Here is a 27,296-nt window from a genome sequence, read left to right as displayed (position 1 = left end):
TAAAACACTGATGTATTAAGTATATTTTAAATCATATTATAGTTATCTATTAATATATATATATATATATATATATATATATATATATATATATATATATATATATATATATATATATATATATATATATATATATATATATATATATATATATCAAACAGTTCGTGGTAACGAACTGTAGTAAGGAGCGACCCGGCTCTGTAGTAACCAAAATTCTAAAAAATGGAATTTTGATACCAATACCTACATCAAAAGAATCGCATTTTAATGCTGATTTTAGATATATAAGTTTAATCAAGTTTAGTCTTACCCATCAAAAGTTACGAGCCTGAGAAAATTTGCGTTATTTTAGAAAATAGGGGAAAACGCCCCCTAGAAGTCTTAGAATCTTAACGAAAATCACACCATCAGATTCCGCGTATCAGAGAACCCTACTGTAGAAGTTTCAAGCTCCTATCTACAAAAATGTGGAATTTTGTATTTTTTGCCAGAAGGCAGATCACGGATGCGTGTTTATTTGTTTTTTTGTTTTGTTTTTTTCTTTTTCCCAGGGGTGATCGTATCGACCCAGTTGTCCTAGAATGTTGCAAGAGGGCTCATTCTAACGGAAATGAAAAGTTCTAGTGCCCTTTTTAAGTGACCAAAAAAATTGGAGGGCACCTAGGCCCCCTCCCACGCTAATTATTTTACCAAAGTCAACGGATCAAAATTCTGAGATAGCCATTTTATTCAACGTAGTCGAAAAACCTTATAACTATGTCTTTGAGGACGACTTACTCCCCCACAGTCCCCATGGGAGGGGCAACAAGTTACAAACTTTGACCAATGCTTACATATAGTAATGGTTATTGGGAAGTGTACAGGCGTTTTCAGGAGGATATTTTTGGTTGGGGGAGGGTTTGAGAAGAGGGGGATATGCTGGGGGAACTTTCCATCGATAATTTGTCACGGGGGAAGAAAATCTCCATGAAGGGAGCGCAGGATTTAATAGCATTATTTAAAAACACAATGAAAAAATAAATATGAAAAAGTTCTTTCAGCTGGAAGTAAGGAACAGCATTAAATCTTAAAACAAACAGAAACTATTACCCATTTGAGGGGCTCACCTCCTCCTAATACCTCGCTCTTTACGTTAAAGTATTTTTAGTAATTTCAACTATTTATTCTACGGGTTTTGTGATTCTGGGGTCATTCTTAATGAATTGGGACAAAATTTAAGCTTTAGTGTAAAGAGCGAGGATCTGACAAGGGGGCGAACCCCCTCATATATGTAATAAAAATATTAGAATACAAAAGTTCTTTACGTAAGCTAATTTATAAGTTACGTAAATCTTTTACTAATAAAAATATTCGTAAAAAATTAAAAGTTCTAGTTGCCTTTTTAATTGACCAAAAAATCGGAGGGCAACTAGGCTTCCTCCTCCGCTCTTTTTTTCTCAAAATCATTCGATCAAAATTATGAGAAAGCCATTTAGCCAAAAAAAAAAAAAAAATTAAATTTCGTTTTAATTATTCCTCTGCGGAGAGCCAAAATCAAAACATGCATTGATTCAAAAACGTTCAGAAATTAAATAAAAAAAACAAGTTTTTTTAACTGAAAGTAAGGAGCGACATTAAAACTTAAAACGAACAGAAATTACTTCGTATATGAAAGAGGCTGCTTCCTCATCAACGCCCCGCTCTTTACGCTAAAGTTTTTTACTGTTTTAAAAAGAAGAATTGAGAGACAGAGTCAAACTTTAGCGTAAAGAGCGGGGTGTTGATGAGGAAGCAGCCTCTTTCATATACGAAGTAGTTTCTGTTCGTTTTAAGTTTTAATGTCGCTCCTTACTTTCAGTTAAAAAAACTTGTTTTTTTTTATTTAATATATATATATATATTCACAAAAATCAAGTACACATAATGCATTTAAAAATAATTATTGCTAAGCAAATCATTGCTTACCCACCTTCCCTCCATATGTTCAAGTATGACTGTAATTATGAGCACAGATAAATCTATTTTAAATAATTCCTTCTTTGCTTTCAATACACTTGCCTTCGGTTTACAATTTTTAGATTCTAGAATCGAGTTTACAGCCCTTTATCTGATTCTTGTTTTGAATCTTAACTACATTTCTACAAGTAAAGTCTTATTTTTGATTTTACTGATTGCTTGGTTGAACTTCCAAAATAATATTTTGAAAGTTTTGAAAACACATCATGTTTTTCTGAAATGTTAGGGAGAAATGTCATTACGATAACCAAAAAAGCCATACATTTCCTCAGAAGGGAAACGACTCCAAGGAAAGGACTTGAAGCATATTCAGCACTCGATGCCAAAATAAAATCTATGCAATTCATTTTGTTGAAAATTACAATAAAAAAGTAGTAAAAATGAAAAAAATCGCAAAAGTTTTTCTCATTCTATGCGACCGTTAATAAAAATGGTATGTATTTGAACCCACAACATGTCAAGCTTTGTTTGTTTGCTTTTTGTCGATATCAAAATTGTCGATATCGATTCGTCGATATCGATATCAAATGTGAAAGATTTGTCGATATCGATATCAAAATAATAGTACAACTATTGCTAGTAGCTTGTTACAGCACCAAACCACCTGGGGCAAACAGAACTCCGGACACTCCTTCTCCATTTTTACCCCATAACGAGAAGTTTAAATTTCTTGAATTACTTCCTTATAACCTCCTTCTGCTTCATTTGGTTACGAAATAATTTTCGTTTGGCCATAGATGCAAGGCCGACAAGGACGATCGCTTACAATCTTTCATCGTTCATCCGCGAAAGGTGTCTTAGCCATTTAAAGTTTTTCTCGTTTTAATCGTAAGAAGTTTGATAGAACCACTATCACACTTTGTTCAATTTGTTGTTTGATATGTGGTATCAGTAATATAGGTTAAACAATCTGTTTTTAGACAAAATTTTTTTGACGTTCTAAAGATTATAGCAAGACACGTGAGCTCTAGCTAGTTATGCTAGGCAATGATATTTTCATGTATTTTAAAGATTTAATATTTGGCTTATTATTTAAGGTTTAATTCGCCCAGGTCAACTATTTTCTTTAGAAAAATCGAAGAAAATTTGTCTGAAACGTTTACCACAAACGAAACTGAATGACAACGATGAAGCAAAATCCTAAGTAAGCATATGCACAAAAGAAAAGACGGTATGTGTACATTTTTCTTAGAAACACTAATCTAAATTGACATTTGTTTATTTTAAAAGATGCTTCTAAATAAATTTTATTTGAAATATTGACTTAAATTAAAAAACATAAAAAAATCTTTTTAATTAAACGGAATATCATAATGGGTTAGATTTGAGAGTCTATTAGAAAGCTAGGTCTTACCAGGTTGTTTTAATGAGTTGATAATGTATACACAGAAACACAAGGAATAGGCAAAAGTGTTATCCGGAAGATCCTTCCTCCGCCCCACTATTGTGAAATAGTATGAAAAATTAGTTTTTCTTTTTTAATTTAGTGGCTACTCAGTATGTATAACTAGCTAGACATTAAATTTTGAAAATTGAAAATCGGATGATGAAGATCTGAAAATGATGAAGAAGAAATATCATTTTTGATAAGGGCAAATGCCTATTGATTTAAGAAATGTTTTATTAAGACCTTTTTGTGAGAAAGTTGTAAAAGTGATTCCGTGCCCAGACAGTGCCCAGAAAAAGAGATGCTGTAGATAAAATCTAGGAGAAAGAGTGTGGTTTTAGAGACGGTTGGGCTAGAGCTGTCCTAGCAAAGTGGTTAGCGCACTGAACTTGAAATCTGTAGAACTGGGGTTCGAGTCCTGGTGTCGCTGGTTATTTGGTTTCCAACGGGGTTCAATTGTGTGAGTTTGTAAGCACAGCCAGAGTCGACCCAGCACTAAATTGGTACCTGGAGAAATCAGGGGGGGGGTGAGAAAACACACGAAGTGTCAGATTATTAGCCCCCAGCTACGCATTGCACTACTGACCAAAATGAATCAGGATATTGATACCTTTGCAAACATTTATCATAGGTAAGATAAAATACTGTAGATAAGATTATAAATTAAATTTCCCTCCCCAGGAAATATTCTCCCTATAAAAATCCACCCAAGCATAATCCCCCCCCCCAAAAAAAAACGTACACAAGGTTTGATGAAGAATCAGGAGCTACTTAGAACTGCTCTTAACCTTGTTTATACTGATTATTTTGATGGACTTCGTATGAATGAATTAATGTTATTTATTACCCGTCTACAAACAAAAAAAAAAGAGAAAACGATGGAGTACAATAAAAGAAAGAAAAACAAAACAAACATGTGATAGAGATATGCACAAATTACTAATTATACCAAATCTAAAATAATGCGTCCTTCGACAGGTAAGAACTGTTTCTGTCTGAAACTGTTCATCATCCCGGCCGAAAGCAAAAGTTTCGCGTCTTTAAAATAGAGTTTCGGGACACTTGCTTATCAGATTCAGTAAAATGTCCCAAAAACAGGGTCAAATATGGAATATGCGGGAGAGCCACACTATTATATATTCGAGAAAGGGCCTTCCGTTCCAGATTAAGCTGTGATGTAACCACACTAGCATAAGTAATTTTAAGTTTGGATTCAGATTCAATCTTGATTCATCACACAGCACTTTTTTTGCTTTCAAATTCGATCTTTTTCAAGGAACTGAACGTACGATTTAATTAGCGAGTCAGATTTTACACCAGTCTCCATCGAGCAATACAAATGGTTCAGCACTGCGTTATGCAAAAATTTGCACTCCGTCATACAGACGAGAGAATGTCCGTTTCCAGACCCAAATCGATATCATAAGATCCATATATCAATAAGCAAAAGAAGCATAGTTCCTTCCTACCTGATCCCCGCAGTTTAAGGGAGACACCACTCCCGGCTGGTACAACGGCCCTTACGACAAAAAACATCCCCTCTTCTGCTCGCTAATTAGTAAAATTGAAACATATTCAAGTTATTAAGTCTTTGTATGAAAATCTTTGTACTTAATAAATCATTAAGTCCCAGGGGAATTTGTACCCAAATCGCAAAACTATCAATTATCCAACAAAGGAAAATGATCCGATTATGAATGAATTTTCAATAAATATCCATAAGGAAATAACCCAATTTAAGCTGACTGTATTAATATGTTATATCCAAAAATAAGGTGTTTACCAAACGAACTCTCAAGTAAGACTGTGTCATTGAATGACTGCGTCAGACGATTTTTGTGTCATAAATAGTATTTTTAGCGGAAATGTGGAATTTTTGGAGGTTCCTAGAGTCGGTGGTACCAGAGCAGGTTAAATTAATCCTAAGAAGACTAGGCTGTTTAAATTTTGAATAAATGAGAAAGAAGGGGGGATGATACTCAAGGAGAAAATTGTAAAAGTGAACAGCTTCAATTACCCAGATCGTCAATTACCTACAATGTGATGCTTCGACATTTAACAGTGGAATCTTTCACACCACCATACCTTTAGATTTTACGTTATGTTCTATAGTTTTACGGAACAAATTTTTTCGTCATTTAGTCATTGTCAAGAAGATTCGAGCTGTACGTAATATTTTCCGTTACGCAGGCTTATGCTACGCTATGGAAAGTCATCGTATTAGCAACGAAGGGAGTTTCTTGATCAGCATTTTTTTAAATAAGTTAAGAAGAATTTCACTGGAAGCCTTTTACATTTATCAAAGCTTAAATTTCAACATACATTCCACATTTTCAAATTTTTAATTGTTTACTTATGATGATTATAGAGGATAAATATCATGGTTTTGTGTACTTTAATGCTAACTTGGTGTTAAAGGAATTTTTCCAGTGTGAAAGGTTATACTTAACGGAGCGTAATTTAACCACTTAGCACAGGAATAGACATAGTGTGAAAGGGGTACTTTAGCAAGAATGTATTTTGTATGGAAGAATAGTAAAATAAGTCTTAGAGCTAAGAATAGGACACAAGAAGCCAAGGTAACGATACGTATAGCTCTGAAACGGCGCAATTTGAAGGGATGTGGAGCATGGACTGGATTCAGAAAATTACCTGAAGCTAGACTTGGTACCTAAAGGTACATTAAACAATAAGCTATAGGAAAATGTATTTCGACCAGATTGGTTAAAAAAGGTTAAGGGAAAGCAAGGTTAAGATGACCTGGCTGTGTTTTAACTATGATGGATGATAGGTTGTCAACACTAAGGCTTTGTGACAATTCTGTTGGGGCCGAACAAAAGGAGAGCTATTTTGAATGGGGTGGAAAGAAGCTATGAAAACAGATTTAATTTCGGTGGGAAGCTAGCGGAGAGTTAATAGAGAAGTTATAAACAAATCAAGGAGGAGGAAGAGAACATACAATTGATTTGGTCTCGTGGTGCTTATGGTGTTCTGATGAGTTACCGTTAGTAGGAGTAATGTATCACATAGTAATGTATATATAGTAACTATAGTAATCCACCACTGAACTCCAAAAAAGCAAGGCAAGCAATGAATCCATTTAAATACAAAACAAAACTACAACTTTAACCATAATTAATTAGTCTGCACAAAAAGTAATTTGTTATGTTTATGCAATAAAATTACCTTAGGTTTATTAAATTTTACCCACTAATAAAGATTACCATCAAAAAAGAGGGTATTTTACATTACTAGCAATGACACGTGAAAATTATCTTTTTTGTTAAGTACTTATATATTCCTTTTAATTATCTTCAATGGCACAGGGAAATGTAAAAAACGCCGAAGAATTGATGGTTCGTCCAAAATTGAGTATTCCAAGAGGAACTTTATCACTTTTACACCGAAAGCATGGAGCAAGCATCGGAAGCATGGACACTAAGCAAAGGTGAACTTTTTGGTGGTATCAAGTTGGAAGGGTAAAAGGTAGGACCAAAGACAGGGCAATAGCTGAGCTATATGCACTTCAGTAACAATAATTACAAAAGGATATATTTGCAAAAAAAATCAAAATCACATACGGAGGAAGTAATTTGAACTTATAGGGGGGGGGCAGAGCACTGTTTGTATAAATTCTTATGTTTCTTTTATTTTTATATTTAGAAAGTTTTATTTGCGGCTTCTTGAAAGCCAAGATTATCTTTCCCACACATTTTGCCATTATAACAGCCTAAAAGAGGTCTTTCCATTTTCCCCCTCCAAGATAAGAGATAAGGTACTTTTATTCAAAAGAACGTCCATCACAACCTCTGTGGTAATTTCGGAGGAAAAAAAAGAAAACAAAAAAAGAAAAAAAAAGAAAAAGAAAAAAGTCAGTAAATGGGAAAGAATGGAAAAGCAATTTGACATAAAAAAAAACAAGATTTAAAACAGAAACTTCTTTATAAAATTGGTCAATGACTATATTTTAGTTTTATATAAAACTAAAAATTTTACTTTGAACGTTCCTTCTTTAGGGAAACGCCCTTGTTTGCAGACGTTTTCTTCTTTTGCTAGCAGTTCTTCTTTTTTTCAAAAAAAATGTTTTTTTAGATTATCATAAATGCATTGATAAAAATCAATCAATAACTCGATTGGAAAAAATCAAATTGTTAGAAGAACCACTCTAGACCTGACTACATGGCCGGAGATTAATCAGTCGGAATAATTTTGTAGATATTTTGAAGACCAAAACGTGACCAACAAGATGCCATTGGGAAAATCAAGTTCTTCATAGGAACCGTTTTTTGAATTGTCAAAAGCTTGGAGTGTGATGTAAATGGGAAACAGTTCTTGGAAATGTTCTTTTTATGAGTAAGAAAAAGATTTTCTCTTTTTTTTTTTTTTTTGCAAGAAATATTGGATTTCTAAAGTGATGCAAGTCTGTTGGAGCAATTCATTAAATCAGCTCAAGCATGCTTCTTATTTCTTTCCAATGATAGAGTAAAGCGAAACATTTGCTAAGATTTAGTAGCATTACTGGAAAAATTTTGACAGACTATTTTTCTAATAGCTATGATAAGGCAATGGACGCTTTTTTTATAAAAAAAAGAAAAAGATTCACAATAATGAAAGTTAAGAGTTTGGCTACAGATTCAGTTGAATTGCAGAATTTAAATCAAAAGAGGAAGCAAAATACAATCCATATATATATATATATATATATATATATATATATATATATATATATATATATATATATATATATATATATATATATATATATATATATATATATATATATATATATATATATATCAAGTTTTTTGACTTGTTTACAAGTCAATAACGAATCACATAATTATTTGTGTAAAAATTACTTATCTGAGGTTTTAAATATTGCTTCATGGGACGTAAATGGACGACATTTTGTGTTATTTTTATTGATATTTAATGTTGCTTCACACTGGATGCCTAAATACATAGGAGAAACCACAATGGATTTAGCGTATGTTAGCATTATGGGCCCCGCCATGAACCATTGCATAAGGAATTATGGTGAATGCTCTTTTTACAAGTTTTTTTTTGAATTTTTGGGTCTTTTGAAAGTACTAAGAAAAGGGTGGGAAGGTGCCTAGCTGCCCTCGAATTTTTTAGTCAGTTAAAAAGGGCACTAGAACTTTTAATTTTTGATCGAGTGAGCACTCGTTCGAAGTTGTAGGATAATTGGGTGATAAGATCACCCCTGGGAAAAAAAAAACCAAATAAACACCCATCCGTGATCTTTCTTCTGGCAAAAAATACAAAATAAAATACAAAATACAAAAGCACATAGGAGCTTGAAACCCCAACATTGGGTTCTCTGATACGCTAAATCTAATGCTCCGATTTGACTTTTAGGGATATTTCCCCATGACTCTTAGGGGGTGTTCCCCCTTTTTTCAAAAAAAGGCAAATTTTGTCAGGCTTTTAACTTTGATGGGTAAGACTAAACTTGATGAAACTTATAAATTTAAAATCAGCGTTGCAATCCGTTACCTTTGATGTATCTATTGGTGTAAAAATTCCCTTTTTAGAGTCTCGGTTACTACTGCCCAGGGTCGCTCCTTATTTACAATTCGTTACCACGAACTGTCGGATGTTCTATGTCTTCAGTAAACGCTCAAGAAGGTCTTTTTATGTTATTTTCGATGTCCCCCGGAGGTACCTTACCGGAAAAAAATAGGTAAATATGTCTTTTCTAAGGAATAGGGGAGACGATTGCAATGGTCTTTTGGAGCGTTTAACGGTATAATAGGGGGGGGGCATTTAGAAAAATTTTGTACAATATTCAGTGCATAAAACAATTCGGTTTGTGGCACTATTTATTGCGTAACAAGTTTCAAACTGTTATTTAAGAAAAAAATCAGTACAGACACAATCAGTACAGACAGACTAAGTAATTGCTTATGGATTGAGTTAAATGTGGTTCCTTGATAATAACAGCCAATAAATACATCACTGCCTCTTGTGTTTTCCAGCCGCTGCCTCAAACTGCCATTTAAAACCAATAAAATTAACTCAAAAGTTCTTCCAGTAAAATACCCCATTTAATAAAAGTGATACAAATTATTCTGAAAAAAAGCTAAATACAAATAACTATTAATTATTAGAATAATGATACTGCTTTACTTAGAAGGAGCCAAGAGCCCCAAATAATTGTCAGTGCCGTGGAAATGAAATTTGTGCCATAAAAAAAGGCGGTTCTTGGAGTAAATTCTGACGTAGCTGTTAGTGTGGGGTTTATATCGCCGCTGTTATACCTAAAAGTCGTATCTCATGCGTCTGAGGTAGTGGTCAAAACTGCTTTCTAAGCACATCTCAAAGTGAAGATCAGCTGAAGGATATAGAAAAAAAGGATTGAAGTGTAATCGGAGTAAACAATTTTTGGCAATTATTTCAGAATTTTTCAATGTCTGGTAGCCTATAAGCATCATGCGTAACAGCAACGACATCAAAACATAACAAAAATATGACAAAGGGTAGCAAATCTGTAGAAAATTCAAATGTAAAAATGTATTGACTCAAAAATTTTTGGTTATTTTTACTGGCTAAAAATCTTGGACACAAGAACTGGGAAATTTATGACAGTTCATATTATTGACTTACCAATAAAGTGAATATACCACTCGTTGCCTTATATATGCTCTTTACGAATATAAAAATCGCTTCTATTGGAAATTAAATTTAAGCACTTTTTGACCTAACCTAACCTAAACTAACCTTATTATAATCATTTTGGAACTGAGAAAATGTAGTAATATTTTGTCGAAAACGACCGAGAAAACGGCGCTGAGAAAACGTAGTATTATTTTGTCGAAAAACGAACAATAACTCATACTTTAATTGAAAATTCGTCATTTTTAAGAGCTCAAAAAGTGCTTAAATTTGAATTTGTAATAGAAGCGGTTATTATAATCGTAAAGAGCAGAAAAAAGGCATCGAGTGGTATTTTCACTTTTATTGTAAGTCAATAATATAAACTGTCATATATTTACCAAAAACTATTCTGGTGCTTCCTCTTTTCTAGGGTCAAAATTTGACACAGTAAAAACATCTGAACGCAACGGTGGGTTAAAAATTCGGGCTTATGTGGCTTCATTTTCTTACATGCGCTTAAGGCATACTTTGACTGACTGATGAAAAAAAGTCACAAGAATACACGAACAGAATTAAAGTAAAATTTCTCAATCCTGTCCATTTTCACCCGCTGTTGTATATACTCATTTGGGTGAATCATATTTTTTAACATATTAACTATGTCATATTTTAAGTAAAAAGGACATGGCAGCTGATTGGGTGTTTTCAGCGACTTTTTTTGCCAATAAAATGAACGAAAAACTTTTGAGTTGCAACATTTTTCTAATTAAACTCACTGTTTCTTTGTTCTTTCATACAGTAAAGTTTTTGTCGGTTTTATTGACAGCAAATTTGGGGTAACAGGAGATATTAGTCCTCATTGAAATTCCAGCACTTTTTGACCTAACCTAACCCAACTTAACCTAAACTAACCCTATTATAAATAATTTTGGCACTGAGAAAATGTAGTATTACTTTGTCGAAAAACGACCGATAACTCATACTTTAATTGAAAATTTGTTATTTTTAAGAGCTCAAAAAGTGCTTAAATTTGAATTTACAATAGAAGCAATTATTATATTCGTAAACAGCATAAAAAAGGCATCGAGTGGTATATTCACTTTATTGGTAAGTCATTAATATGAACTGTCATTAATTTACGGAAATAAGAACTATTCTTGAATATTGATGTCTAAATTTATCAAAGTTTGCGGACAAAAAAAATAGACTTTTGGTTAAACTGACTTACCACAATTAAGAGCAAAAGCCAACATAGCGAAAAATCCCTTGAACTTCATTTCTATTGTAAACTAATTTATTGCAAGTTAATGACACTTTTCACTTATTCCTTTACCTTTCCGTTGATGGTTTTTAACTAAACTTAGTTTTACTACTATCTTACGCGATGGCACTTGAAGAGATCTTAGCGCATACGTAGCGGTGTTCCTCAAAGGATCTAGACTCCGCCCGTGAGAAACCTGCACCCAAGGGCGGAACCAAATTTACCAGCAGAAGTAGCGAGCGGTAAAAACAGAGAAATAAGCTGCTATTCCATTACGACAAAATTGCTACCAGTAAATTACCATCTGATCTATATTAGTGTCTGAATATGATTTTTGCTGTTATCATTCAATGTACGCTTTTGTTATTTTTTGCTGTTACATGAATGTACAAAAATAAAATTTTTGAATTTTCAAAATTACCTTGTCGACATCCGATTGATTTGAATAAATCTTTTTTTAATGACTGGTACGCACAAACTTGTTTCTGGATAAACAAAAGCTGTTCCACCAACTCAAAAGTAACAACGCGGTAACTCAACAGAAGTTGAGCGATGCAGCTCAGTAGTAGGCTAACCAAAACTCTAAAAAATTAAATTTTAAAATACAATTTTATGCTAATTCAAAATATATAAAGTTAACTAAGTTTAATGCTACCCATCAAAAGTTACGAGCCTTAGTGAATTTGTCCAATGGTTGAAAAAGGGAGAACACACCGCAAAAACTTCAAGCAATCTTCAGATTTTTATACTGAAAATCACAGTATCAGATTCAGCGGAGAGAACCCTACTGTGGATGTTTCAAGCTCCTTTATAAAAAAAAACGCGGAATTTTGCTTTTTTTTTTAGGGGTGATCGTAACAACCAGTGATCTTAGGAGAATGGAAGAGAGCTTGTATGATCGCAAATAAAAAGCTCATAAGTGCCAATATTAAGAGACAAAAAAGGTTGGAGGGAAGCTAACCCCCTCAATTATCCCTTTTTTCCCCAAAGTCGTCTGGTCAAAAGTCTCCAGGGTTGAGCTTTCTAGGGGAACTCTTACATGGGGGGAAATTTACCATAATTCCCATATGAAATCCTTTTTAATTGTCTTACTTTGTCATTGGCGACCAAATCTAGCATTGTGAAGATGTTCCGAGGGAAATTTTCAGCAGGGTTAGCATTTTCCAGAGGAGAAACTCTTTTTGGGAGAATATTTCATGGAAGGAAATATACAGTGTGCGGCGATTTTCGGGGAATATTTTTTCCACGGAGGGTGGATTTCCAACACGATATGAAGAATGATTAGAATTAAATTCTTTTACAAATGAAAGTAGTCAAAGGAGAATTTTTCAAGCGGAGTCGGAGATATCCGTAAGAAAAGTTCCTTGGGTATTTTCAGAAAGGATGGAATTGACTGGAAGAAATTTCAGGTGGGTGTTTTTGGTATTTCCTAACAGGGGGAAGGATATTTGCAGGGAGAGGAGCTGGATCTCCAGGTAATAATTTTAAAATGATCAGAAATCAAACAACAAAATAAGTTTTTCAACTGCAAGCAGGGAGCAATATTAAAACTTAAAACAAACATAAATTATTTCGTGTACGAGGGGTCATCCTCATTACTTCACTCTTTACAATAAAGTTTGACTTTTTATTCCAATTCCTTAAGAACGATTGCTGAAACAAAAGGGCCGTAGAATCAAACAGTTCGTGGTAACGAACTGTAGTAAGGAGCGACCCGGCTCAATAGTAAACGAAACTCTAAAAATCGGAATTTTGATGCTAAAAGATACATCAAAAGTATTGGATTTTCATGCTGATTTTAAATATATAACTTTCATCAAATTAAGTCTTTGTCATCAAAAGTTATTAGCCTGAGAAAAGTTACCTTGTTTTGGAAAATAAGGGGAAAAACCCCCTAAAAGTCATATAATCTTAACTAAAATCACACCATTGCATTCAGCGTATCAGAGAACCCTATAGCAAAATTTCAAGCCCTTTTCTACAAAAATGTGGAATTTCGTGTTTTTTGCCAGAAGACAGATCACGGGTGAGTGTTTATTTTTTTTTTTTTTTTTATCTTTTATTTCGCAGGGGTCATCGTATCGACCAAGTGGCCATAGAGTGTCGCAAGAGGGCTCATTCTAACGGAAATGAAAAGTTCTAGTACCCTTTTTAAGTGAACAAAAAATTGGACGGCAGCTAGGCCCCATCCCACGCTCATTTTTTTCCCAAAGTCAACAGGTCAAAATTTTGAGATAGCCATTTTGTTCCACATAGTCGAAAACCATAATAACCATGTCTTTGGGGATGACTTACTCCCCCAGAGTCCCTGGGGGAGGGGCTGCAAGCTACAAACTTTGACCAGTGTTTACATACAGTAATGGTTATTGGGAGGTGTGCAGACGTTTTCAGGGGGAGTTGTTTGGTTTGGGGGTGGGGTTGAGGGGAGGGGGCTATGTGGGAGGATCTTTCCCTGGAGGAATATGTCATGGGGGAAGAGAAATTCAATGAAAATGGCGCAGGATATTCTAGCATTACTATAAAACAACAATTAAAAAATAAATATGAAAAGTTTTTTCAATTGAAAGTAAGGAGTAGCATTAAAACTTAAAACGAACAGAGATTATTAAGAATATGAGGGGTTCTAAAAATACTTTAGCATAAAGAGCGAGGTATTTAGGAGGAGATAAATACCTCGCTTTTAATGCTAAAGTAGTTTTAGTAATTTCAGCTATTTATTCTTAAAACTTAAACTTAATTAAACTTATTCTTAAACTTAAGATTTAGTGTAAGGAGCGAGGTATCAACGAGAGGAAAAAACCCCTCATATGCATAATAACAATATAAGAATATGAAAGTTTGTTATGTAAAATACTTCTTAAGTTACGTATATTTTTTACTAATGAAAACGCTCGTTAAAAATTAAAAGTTATAGTTGCCTTTTTAAGTAACCAAAAAATTGGAGGGCAACTACACCTCCTTCCCCACCCCTTATTTCTCAAAATCGTTTGATCAAAACTAAGAGAAAGCCATTTAGCCAAAAAAAGAATTAAAATGCAAATTTCATTTTAATAATTTATGAGCGGAGAGCCAAAATATAACATGCATTAATTCAAAAACGTTGATAAATTAAATAAAAAAAAATAGTTTTTTTAACTGAAAGTAAGGAGCGACATTAAAACTTAAAACGAACAGAAATTACTCCGTATATGAAATGGGTTGTCCCCTCCGCAATCTCTCACTCTTTACGCTAAAGTTTGACTCTTTGCCCCAATTCTACTTTTTATAACAATTAAAACTTTAGCGTAAATAGCGAGGGATTGCGGAGGGGACAACCCATTTCATATACGGAGTAAATTCTGTTCGTTTTAAGTTTTCACGTCGCTCCTTACTTTCAGTTAAAAAACTTATTTTTATTATTTAATCAGAATAAGAAGCTTTTTTAGAATTTACAAAATCCTTTAGCGTGAAGAGTGAGCTATTGAGAAAAAGAAAAGCCTCCTCACATACGGAATGATTTTATTTCGTTTTAAGTTTTAATCTTGCTCCTTATTTTCAGTTAGACAGAACTTTTTTTTTAATTTAATTAATGAATTCATTAAATATTTATTAAATTAGATTAATTAAATTAATACACAATTAATTAATTAAAAAGGTCATCATATACTGAGCCTTTTGCACAAACTCAAATAATCACTTCAGCGTTCATGTCGTTATCAGGTGGCGGGATAAACACAGAGCTCATTGGGGTTATATAGATAATTTATAATTATAATTTAGAGCTATTTTATAGTTTCATTTATAATTTCATAATTTAGAGCTGTTTTTGAAGATGGGGACTCAAAAACCTTCTGTTTGGGGTTTTAGACTTAAAAGTTATTGGCTCTATAAAAATAATCACTCTCTGGCATTTTGTCCCTCTTTGGACAAAATTGGTGTTTGGTGGCACACAATGGAAGAAAAAACTCACTTTGTTGTAGCAAGGTCTCTTGTAGTGCTTAAAAAGAGTACTGGATATGCCAATTTCCTTATTAATGAATCCTCTCCCAACATTCTACGACCACTGGTTTGGCACGATCACCACCCAATTCCATTATTAGTGGTTTCTAGTTCTTCTTCAAATTTCCCATAAATTTGTTTTTGCAATAAACTATTACTATTGAACTTGGTTAAATAATCGGAATAAAATTCCTTTATCAGCGTTAAAGGACGATTTTTTTCAAACTAGGGACTTTTTTTCACAATATATTTTTAAACTTTTTTTAATATGGGTTGTGGTTGGCTCTTTATTATCGCACCTCGAAATATTTAGTTGGACAGGGCAGAGTTGCAATTTAAAAACTGAATTATAAGACCAAAATTTGGCAATTTTCAAGGTGAGTATCTCAACCGATTTTTCTTTTACATAGTTGTCCCCCAGGACCACCAAGAGAGAGACCAGAGGCACAATGCCATCCAAGAAACTAAAAGACATTAAAAAAATGTAAATTAAAGGAGAAATTAGAAATATTCCCAAATAAAAACAATGAAATAAAGCTCCTGTTTGCCCTCGCTCCCCGTCCCCTCCTGGGAAATACCCCAATGACACTAAAAATTATACGAGATTGACAGATCTATGTTTGTCTGTCTTTTTTGCCGTTAAGGTGGATCTCCGAGGTTTGAAGCCAATGCTATTTTCCTATAGCAGTGAAATGCGTATTAACAGCAGACATGAGCAGATTCTTTGATGAAAAAATTATTGTGGCTTCATTGAAAGCTTTAACATGAATAGGCCGAACAAATTCGCATTTTTATTCTTTAGAGCTTCATAAAAAATTAATTAGTGGGGACACCTCTAATTTTTAAAAGTAGTAATAAAATTACTTTTAGAAGATGTAGAGAATTGTAAAGTAGCCTCTCGATTTGCCACAAGATTTCAAAATTTTTGGCCGTGAATTTTTTTTTTTATTATCATCAGTTTCCTTTAAAATTTGCTATTTAAGATATCCTTCCTTTACAATTTAAAAGAGTTGTACTAAATATACAGCCTTGATTTTTATGTCATTTTGTAGATCTTATACTGATTAATAATCCCAAAGATTCTTAAGTTTGTAGTTATAAGAGATGATTTTTAGCAATAATTCTTAGTATTCAAGATTTTCTCCTTTCTCATTGGCTTAAGCACTCCTTAAGGGGTTTGCCAGAATATCATTAAGAATGTTGACATCTCCTTATTATTACGACCAGATTTAAAAGGAAGTTGAAAACATGTATAATTGGCAACAACACCTTGAGGCAATATCATTTTTAACACCTCATACGAATGGGAATTTGTTAGGTTACACAGCTGTTACAAAGCAGATAAAATTATTGGCATTTAAAAGTAAAGAAACACCGATTGTAGGCCTATAAAATGTATGAACATTATTTTTAAAAAGAACATCATTCTTAAAAACATATCATTTTAAACATTATTGGCCTTTAAAAGTAAAGAAACACCGATTGTAGACCTATAAAATGTATGAACATTATTTTTAAAAAGAACATTATTCTTAAAAACAAATCATTTTAAACATTATTGGCCTTTAAAAGTAAAGAAACACCGATTGTAGACCTATAAAATGTATGAACGTTATTTTTAAAAAGAACATTATTCTTAAAAAGAACATTATTCTTAAAAACACATCATTTTAAACATTATTGGCCTTTAAAAGTAAAGAAACACCGATTGTACGCCTATAAAGTGTATAAACTTTATTTTTAAAAAGAACAATATTCTTAAAGACACATTTTTTTAAACATTATTGGCCTTTAAAAGTAAAGAAACACTGATTGTAGGCCTTTAAAATGTATGAACATTATTTTTAAAAAGAAAGTTATTCTTAAAAAGAACATTATTCTTAAAAACACATTATTTTAAACATTATCGGCCTTTAAAGGTAAAGAAATAGCGATTTTAGGCCTATAAAATGTATGAATATTATTTTAAAAAAAGAACGTTATTCTTTAAAACACATTATTTTAAACATTATTGGCTCTTAAAAGTAAAGAAACGCCGATTGTAGGCCTATAAAATATACGAACATTATTTTTTTTATCTAAAGTTGTAGGATATTCGTCCATTTTAGTTCCACGGGATCTCATTTTATTCCCAATAGTGCCGTATCTTAGAATATTTTGGTTTTTCCCCAACATCTCATATAGTTGACGATTTATAGGCTCGTTCATAAATGACTGATTACCCCAGTTTGGAACCGCGGTAATCATATACTTTGCTTTACGGAGTTAAAGTCATATGTTCCTGAAGGTACATAATAAACATTGGGCAATCTTGCCCTGGGGTCATAAATACAGGTAAGGGAGGAAGGAAACCTCTTAGGGGTATTTAATAAATTTTTGAATCTACTTATATTTATATACTATTCGTCAAAAACAAGAGCTAAGAGCTCATATGGCACTTGTGACGAGCTCAAGAGGAGCCAAGAGCCAAGAGCTCATGTGATATGAGCTCTTGTAAAATTCTAAGAATCAATAGCTTGCTTTAAGAGAAAAATCAAAGGCTTAATGCCGGTCGGGATTTAAAACAAGAGCTCTGAGACACGAGGTCCTTCTAAATATCAAAATTCATTAAGATCCGATCGCCCACTTGTAAGTTAAAAATACCTCAATTTTTCTAATTTTTCCTCTCCCTTCAGCCCCCAAGATGGTCAAATCGGGGAAAACAACTGTAAAGAGTCAATTAGTGCAGCTCCCTGACATGCCTACCAATTTTCATCGTCCTAGCACGTCCGGAAGCGCCAAAATCACCAAAGCACTGAACCACACCACCTAAGTCCCCCAAGGAAAGTGGATCCAGTCCGGTTACGTCAATTACGTATCTACGGCGTTTATAAGCGTTTTCCAAGTTTTCTGGTTTCCCCCTCCAACTCCCCCCCCCCAATGTCAATAGATCTGGTCGGTATTTAAAAGAAGAGCTTTGAGACATGAGTTTTTTTTAATTATCAGATTTTATTAAGATCCGGTCACTCATTCTTAAGTTAAAAACACTTCAATTTTTCTAATTTTTCCAAATTAACAACTTCCAGCTCCCCCAAAGAGAACGGATCCATACCAATAATGTCAATCGTATCTAAAGCTTGTGCTTATTCTTCCCATCAAGTTTCATTCCGATCTCTCCACTCTAAGCGTTTTCCAAGATTTCCGGTTTCCAAGGTTTCTGTTTTTCCCTCCAAACCTCTATATCCTTGGATCCAATTCGAATTGAAAATGGATTATCTGAGACATAAGATTCTTCTATATATTAAGTTTCATTAAGATCCTATCACCCATTTGTAAGATACCTCGATTTTCACGTTTTCCAAGAATTCCGGTTTCCCCCTTCAGCTCCCTTCAATGTCATCGGATCTGGTCGGGATTTAAAATGAGAGTTTTAAAGCACAAGATCCTTCTAGATATCAAATTTCATTAAGATCTGAACACCCGTTCGGAAGTTACAAATACCTCATTTTTTATAATTTTACCGAATTACTCCCCCCCCCACTCCACCAAAGAGAGCAGATCCGAGCCGGTTATGTCAGTCACCTATCTTGGACGTGTGCTTATTCGTTCCACCAAGTTTCATCCTGATCTCTCCGCTTTAAGCGTTTTCCAATATTTCCGCCCCCCCCCCTAATGACACTGGATCTGGTAGGGATTTAAAATGGGAGCCCTGGGTTTCGAGCTCCTTCTAAAAATGAAATTTCATTAAGGTACGATCGCTCTTTCATAAGTTAAAACACCTAATTTTGTGTATTTTTTTTAGAATTAACCCTCCTCCTCCCCCCAACTCCCCTAAAGAGAGCAGATCCGTTCCGGCTATGTCAATCCCGTTTCTAGGACTTGTGCTTATTTTTACCATCAAGTTTCATCACGACCCCTATACTCTAAGCGTTTTCTGAGACATGCTATCCTTGGAAATATCAAATTTCAATAAGGTCCAATCTCTCCTTCGTAAGTTGAAAATACCTTATTTTTTTATTTTTCAGAATTAACCCTCCTCCTCCCAACTCTCCCGAAGAGAGCAGATCCGTTCCAGTTGCGTCAATCTCATATCTAGGACTTACGATGGTTTTTACCACCAAGTTTCATTCCGATCCCCCCACTCTATGCGTTTCCCATAATTTTTGGTTCCCCCTTCCAGTTTCCCCCCAATATCACCGGATCCGTTCGGAATTTAAAATAAGAGCTATGAGACACGATATCCTTCCAAACATCAAATTTCATTGATATCTGATGACTCTTTCCTAAGTTAAAAATACCTCATTTTTTCTAATTTGTCTGAATTAACCCTCCCCCCCCCCAACTCCCCCAAAGAGAGTGGATCCGTCCAGTTACGTCAATCACGTATCTACGATATTTGCTTATTCTACCCACCAAGTTTTATCCCGATATCTTCACTCTAATCATTTTCCAAGATTTTTGGTTTCCCCCTCCGCCTCTGGCTACTGTCACCAGATCTTGTCAGGGTTTGTGACAAGAGTGCTGAAGCACAAGATCCTTCTAAATATAAAGTTTCATTAAGATCTTATCACCCGTCCATAAATTACAAATACCTCATTTTTCTAATTTTTCCAAGTTACCCTCCCCCCAACTCTCCCAAAGAGTGCGGATCTGGTACAGTTACGGCGGTTACGTATCTTGGATGTGTGCTTATTCTTCCCACCAAATTTCATCCTGACCTCTTCACTCTGAGCGTTTTCCAAGATTTCTGGTCCCGCCCCCACAACTCCCCCCAATGAAACTGGATTCAGTCAGGTCTAAAATAAAAGATCTGAGTTGCAAGATCCTTCTAAATATGAGATTTCATTAAGATTCGATCACTCCTTCGTAACTTAAAAATACCTCATTTTTTCGAATTAACCGTCCCTCCACTCCCCCCTACAGACGGTCGTGTCGGATAAATGATTATTTCTAATTTAATCTTGGCAGGTACTGATTTTTCTCATTTTTCACAATTAACCCCCCTCCCTACTTCTCCAAAGAGAGCGGACCCATTCCGAATATGTCAATCACGTATCTAGGATTTGTTCTCATTTTTCCACCAAGTTTCAAACCGGTCTTTTTTTCTGAATTAACCGTCTCCCCACTCCCCACAGATGATCGAATTGGGAAAACGACTATTTCTAATTTAATCTAGTCTGGTTCCTGATACGCCTGCCAAATTTCATCGTCCTAGCTTATCTGGAAGTGACTAAACTAGCAAAACAGGGAAAGACAGACAGACAGACTGACAGAATTTACGATCACTATATGTCACTTTGTAAATACAAAGTGCCACAAAAACTTACTAATACCACAGAAATTTACGAAACTTTTTCTAAGACCTTTTAAGCCCTGGAAGCAAGAGATAAATTAGGGTCTAACTCGGTGTCTTCAAGTATCGCCCTGATTTACGAACAATTAGCTACAACTGAAGCCCAGCTGGAGAAAATAAGAAGTCATCTGCTGGAAAATATAACCAATCAAACAGTTCGTGGTAACGAACTGTAGTAAGGAGCGACCCGGCTCAATAGTAACCGAAACTCTAAAAAATGGAATTTTGATACCAATAGTTACATCGAAAGAATCGCATTTTAATGCTGATTTTAAATATATAAGTTTCATCAAGACCAGTTATACCCATCGAAAGTTACGAGCCTGAGAAAATTTGCCTCATTTTAGAAAATAGGGGGAAACATCCCCTAAAAGTCATACAATCTTAACACCATCAGATTCAGCGTATCAAAGAACCATAGAGTAGAAGTTTCAAGCTCCTATCTACAAAAATGTGAAATTTCGCATTTTTTTGCCAGAAGACAGATCACGGATGCGTGTTTATTTGTTTGTTTTTTTTTTTTTTTCCTTTTTTTTCAGGGGTGATCTTATCGACTGAGTGGTCCTAGAATGTCGCAAGAAGGCTAATTCTTATGGAAATTAAAAGTTCTAGTGCCCTTTTTAAGTGACCAAAAAAATTGGAGGGCACCTACTCCCCCTCCCACACTCATTTTTTTCCCAAAAGTCACCGGATCAAAATTCTGCGATAGCCATTCTATTCACCATCGTCGAAAAACCTAATAACTATGTCTTTAGGGACGTCTCACTCCCCCGCAGTCCCCGTGGGAGGGGCTGCAAGTCACAAACTTTGACCTGTGTTTACATATGGCAATGGTTACTGGGAAGTGTACAGACGTTTTCAGGGGGATTTTTTTTGGTTTAGGGGGGGGGATTTGAGGGGGGAGGGTTACATGGGAGGATATTTCCATGGAGAAACCTCTCATGGGGGAAGTGAATTTCAATTAAGGTGGCGCAGGATTTTCGAGCATTATTTGAAAAAACAATGAAAAAATAAATATGAAAAGTTTGTTTCTACTGAAAGTAAGGAGCAACATTAAAACTTAAAACGAACAAAAATTACTATGCATATCAGGGGTTTACCTTCTCGTTATACCTCACTCTTTACGCTAAAGTATTTTTAGTAATTTCAACTATTTATTCTACGGTCTTTGTGATTCAGAGGTCATTCTTAAGGAATTGGGACAAAATCTAAGCTTTAATGTAAAGAGCGAGGTATCGACGAGGGTTGAACCCCCTCATATATGCAATAAAAACATACGGATATAGAAGTTCGTTACGTAAGTTCATTCGTAAGTACGTATATTTTTTGCCAATGAAAACGTTTGTAAAAAATTAAAAGTTCTAGTTGCTTTTTTAAGTGATCAAAAACTTGGAGTGCAACTAGGCCTCCTCCCTCGCTCCTTTTTCTCAAAATATTCCGATTAATTGCAATTAATTCATAAGCAAATTTCGCTTTAATTATTATGTGCGGAGAGCCAAGATCAAAACATGCATTAATTCAAATACGTCCAGAAATTAAATAAAAAAAACAAGCTTTTTTAAATGAAAGTAAGGAGCAACATTAAAGCTTAAAACGAACAGAAATTACTCCGCATATGAAAGGGACTTTTCCTCCTCAACGCCCCACTCTTTACGCTAAAGTTTCTTACTGTTTTAAAAATAAAGTTAATAGAAAGAGTCAAACTTTAGCATAAAGAGCGGGGCGTTAGGAGGAAAAGCCCCTATCATATACGGAGTAATTTCTGTTCGTTTTAAGTTTTAATGTTGCTCCTTACTTTCATTTACTTTCAGTTACTGAAAAGTTCAATGATCCAAATTCACTGAAAAAAGAAGGTACTGAACTGATAATCAGCCAGGTTTATGATTCAGTCACGCTCGAGTTTAATCCATAGTTTGCAAAAATTGAGCAGGCTCTACTAGGTAGTCTGAGATTTCAAACTGAAAATTTGTAGGAGAGAATTGGTCGAATAGAAAAAAAGCTTGATAATTATGATCAAGAGTCCATGCTTGATAGCCTTGTATTTCATGGGTTAAAGTAGTTACCTGGTGTAGACACTCATACGACGATATCTAATATTATAAATAGCAAAATGTCTGTGCTGGGCCCTTTACTTTATTTAGTTTACGTGAACATGATGCACGTTTATCTAAAGGATACATATATTACTAACATTATTGCTAACAAAATTTGCAAAATCTGCAGATAATTTAATAGCTAAAGCTCATATTACTCTCAAAAGATTAGAGATGTTTACAAGTTTAAGTTTGCTGTGTGTGAATGTAAAGAAAAATTTTTACTAACATTCTGTGGAGTGGGTGATTCTGTTGATGTATTCAGTAAAGTTCTATTTGGTGAAAAACCTATTTTACAAGCTATATCACTGCGGTACCTCGGCTTCCATATTGATTCTAATCTATCGTAGAAGCATCATAGCGACATTATCTCCACCAAAGTTGCACTTGGAGTTGGCATCCTCAAAAGATTGAAGCATATTCTGCCGGAACATACTCTTCGCACGATATATTTTGCAATAATCTACCCATATATCATACGGATGTTTAGTCTGGAGAAGCAATTTTTATGTTAATGACAAGCTAAATGGTTTTCTCATAGTTTTGATCGGACGATTTCGCTAAAAAAAAGGGGGTGGGAGAGGAGGCCTAGTTACCTCCCAATTTTTGGTTACTTAAAAATACAACTAGATTTGTTTTATTTTTTTACAAACGTTTTTGTTAGTAATATACATTCGTACCTTACGAATTAGCTTATGCAACGAACTTATATAATTGTATATTTTTATTGTGAGGGGGTTTGCCCCCTCGTCAATACCTCGTTCTTTACAATAAAGCTTGAATTTTGTCCCAAATCTTTCAGAATGACCCTTGAATAACAAAGGCCGTAGAATAACTAGTTAGAGTTATATAAAATACTTTAGCGTAAAAAGCAAGGTATTGTGGAAGAGATGAACCCCCTTATATAAGTAATATTTTATGTTCGTTTTAAGTTTTAATGTTGATCATTACTTCCAGTTGAAAAAAAAAATAATTTTCTCATTGTCTTTTTGTAAATGATGCTAGAAAATCCTACGACCCCTTCATGGAAATTCTCTTCCCTCATGAAAAATTCCTGCATGGAAAGATCCTCCCACTCAACTTGCCCCCCCCCCCAACCCACCCTAAACCCAACACAAAATAAGTCCCCCCCGAAACGTCTGTACACTTCATAATTAACAACTATTATGTGTTAACAATGGTCAAAGTTTATAAGTTGCCGCCCCTCCCCCGGGAACTGTGGTGGATTTTGTCATCCCCAAAGACATAGTTATTAGGTTTTTGACTAAGTTAAACACAATGGCTATCTCAAAATTTTGATCCGGTGACCTTGGAGAAAAATGTGTGTTGGAGGGGGTCTCGGTGCCCTCCAATTTTTTTGTCACTTAAAAGGGATACTATAACTTTTAATTTACGTTAGAATGAACAATCTTGCGACATTCTAGGACAACTAGGTCGATACGATCACCCCTGAGGAAAAAAACAAAAAAATACGCACCCGTTATCCAAAATACAAAATTCCACCATTTTTATGATAGGGGCTTGAAACTTGTACAGTAGGTTTCTCGGATATGCTGACTCTGATGGTGTGATTTTTTTAAGATTCTGTGACTTTTAGAGGGTATTTCCGCCTATTTTCTAAAATAAGGCACATTTTCTCAGGCTCGTAACTTTTGACCGGTAAGACTACACTTGATGAAACTTATATATTTAAAATTAGCATTAAAATGCAATTCTTCTGATGTAACTATTTGTATCAAAACTTTGTTTTTTAGAGTTTTGGTCATTATTGAGCCTAGTCGCTTCTTACTACAGTTTGTTACCACGAACTGTTTGAAATAGTAACTTGTAAATGAATAAAAGTAATACATTCTACTATAACGTTGAGATAGAACTTACTAATGTCCCGGGTTTTCCCGTCCCTTTTTTGTTTTTGTATTTTTTTTCTGCCCATCGTGAAAATTCAAATGCTAAACTGTTATCTGACTTGTAATCAACCAAATTCAAATGGCTGTTACCAATTAGACATGTGAAAAATCTAAATTCCCTTTAAATCCGGTCTTAATGTTCAGGGAAAGTCAACAGTCTTTAGATATTCTGGTACAACCCTCAAGGAGCAATTAAGCCAATGAGAAAGGAGGAAATCTCGTAACGTATTTCAATGTTATTGGAATAGAATTTGCTTTCAACCTAGGAGATTGACCTTAAGTAGATGATTGGGATCTTTTGTGATATGCAAAAAAAATTCAAATTTTTCTAAAATAAAAGAACCCTGCATACAATCTGCAGACTCCATATAACAGACTTAGTCCAAAAATATTTTCAAAAAGAAGGGAAATTGCATATTAATTTATGTCCCCGTCCCTAATCTCCTTCAGCATTTGTCTCTACATTCACTAAGAGGTAAAAACTGTGAGCATAAGATTTTATTTTTATCGGCTACACGGGTACCGCCTCCTCCTAAAAACCCAAATATATTCCTCGAAAAAAAATCCCAAAAGTATGTTACTCCCCTATATCTTTCTGTCTTGATTGCCGGTGAAAATATGGTTGTGAACTCTTATGATATAAAATATAGAAATTTTTTTTACTGAAAGCAAGGAGCAGCATTAAAACTTCAAATGAATAGAAATTATTTCGTATATGAAAGGGAGTGTCCCCTCCTAAACGTCTCGCGCTTTACGCTAAACTCTTTGTCAGAACTCTATTTTTTAAAACAATAAAAACTTTAGCGTAAAGAGCGAAGCGTTGATGAGGGGACAGCCTAATTCATATACGGAATATGTTCCTTTTAAGTTATAATATTGCTCCTTAATTTAAGTTATAAGAACTTTTTTATATATTTAATTTCTGAACGTTTTCAAAAAATGCAGGCTCAAATTCGGCTCACCGTACATGAAAAATTAAAACAAAATTTGCATATAAATTGTGGCAGATTTATTCTGGATATGAAGGGTTGTCCCATCCTCACTACTCTTTACGCTAAAGCTTTTAGCACTTTTGAACAAGCTTCTTATTCTGATTAGACGGCCGCCGTGTATCAATTTTAGCAAATAGTCAAACTTTAGTTTAAAGAGTAAGGTATTGAGGAGGGGGCAACCCTTCATATATGGCATAATTTTTGTTCGTATGACAAATGATGCCGATAAATCGGGCACACCCTCTAAGAAAATACCCCTCCTCCTGACAGAAAAATCGACCGTGGAAAATTCCTTCAGCATAAATTGCCCCCCCCCCTAAACTTCCTCCAAACAGTTCCATCCTCACAGAGAATCCCCCTCCCTGTAAATTTCCTCTAGTATTTTTTTTTATTTGAATAAGACTTTAATCTCTAATTGGTTTCTCGATCACTCCAGAAATGACCCTTTCTGTGGAAATTATTTCCCAGAAAACAAATTCACGGAAAAAAGTCCCTGGATAATTCCTCTGGAATATCTCCACCATATAAAATTTTCAAAGAGAATGTAAGACAATTAAATAAATAAATACATATATTCGCAAATTTGATGGCAGGCCGTTAAGCCTCTACAAAACAAAATCTTGATTTGCATTTCTTCTAAATTTGCACAAGAGAAAATGTCACTTGAATAATATTCGTCAACTTCCTTCTTGAATATCAGTAGGTTTGTGGAGCAGATTACTCTTTCTGGTAAGTTGTTCCAATGCTGAGCCACTCGGTTGCCGAAAGTCCATCGGCCCATGTCCTTGTAAAAGCGTTCCGTACTCACTTTGTACTGATGTCCTCGGAGATGATTTTTATTGAACTGCACGATTCTCTGGGCTGGTACGTTATCATAGGCTCCAATGAAGAGCTTATATATTTCAATAAGATCACCACGATTGAATCTATAGGCGAGGGTTGGGATTTCAAGCTTTCTAAGCCGCTCTTCGTAGGGACGGAAGCGTAACCTGGGAGAGAATTTAGTTATCCTCCTCTGAACATTTTCGAGAGCATCTATGTCCTTGTTGTAGTATGGTCTTGTAGAACAATGTCCATACTCAAGAATCGGGCGAACAAGGGACTTATAGAGCGTAGCAAGCATTTTGTCGTCCTTGCACGAGAACTTTCTTCTGATCATACCAGCAACTTTGGAAGCCCTTCTTGACGAGAGCTTCATTGTGGCTACTGAAGTTTTTTTTCTAAAGTCACTTGATTAAATTTTGACATAGCCATTTGGTTCAGCATAGCCGAAAAATACATTAACTATGTCTTTAGGTGTAAGTGCATCCCCACTCCCCGGGAGTGGGGATGCAAGCTGTGAACTTTGTCTATTGTTTACATATAGTGTTTGTTATTGGTAAGCATACAGCCATTTTTTTGGAGGAGGGAGGGGGTTGTGTTTAGGGTGCATTTCTATGAGAAGAGTATTCCTTGGGGATTGAAATTTTTGGGAGTGAGAATTCCAGGTGAAATACTACACTGGGGGGTGGGGTTGACAGAATTATTATACGAACTTCTTTTTAATTTAAAGAACACTTAACATGAGAAAAAATATTTACCGAAAAGCAGTTTGGTTTTCTTAAGGAACGATCTGCAGAAATCCAACTGCTTTGTGCCACAGATGATTGGAAGAAAAACATCGACAAGGGGTTCCAGATTGATCTCATATACTTGGATCTCAAGAAAGCCTTTGACAAAGTTCCCCATAAGCG

General features: G+C 34.7%; 1 protein-coding gene across 4 annotated transcripts in view; it reads right to left on the bottom strand.

Moving 5' to 3' along the window:
- Nucleotides 1-27,296, bottom strand: part of LOC136027625 (hemicentin-2-like) — a 255,202-nt gene that overhangs the window by 180,073 nt on the left and 47,833 nt on the right. For 3 of the 4 annotated variants that reach the window (XR_010617638.1, XM_065705041.1, XM_065705040.1), the window contains exon 1: nt 11,229-11,374. The exons of the other annotated variant lie outside the window; for it this stretch is intronic. Coding sequence is in view for 2 of the 3 variants with exons in the window: in XM_065705041.1 (XP_065561113.1) it covers nt 11,229-11,277 (49 nt within the window). In the remaining variant the exon portion in view is untranslated. Of the gene's footprint in view, nt 1-11,228; nt 11,375-27,296 lie in introns of those variants that run through there. 4 annotated transcript variants of the gene reach the window in all.

Source organism: Artemia franciscana, chromosome 5 (assembly GCF_032884065.1).
Source record: "Artemia franciscana chromosome 5, ASM3288406v1, whole genome shotgun sequence".
NCBI classification, from domain to species: Eukaryota; Metazoa; Arthropoda; class Branchiopoda; order Anostraca; family Artemiidae; genus Artemia; species Artemia franciscana.
Note: the sequence above shows the minus strand (reverse complement) of the source record. Positions and strands in the feature narration are given on the sequence as shown.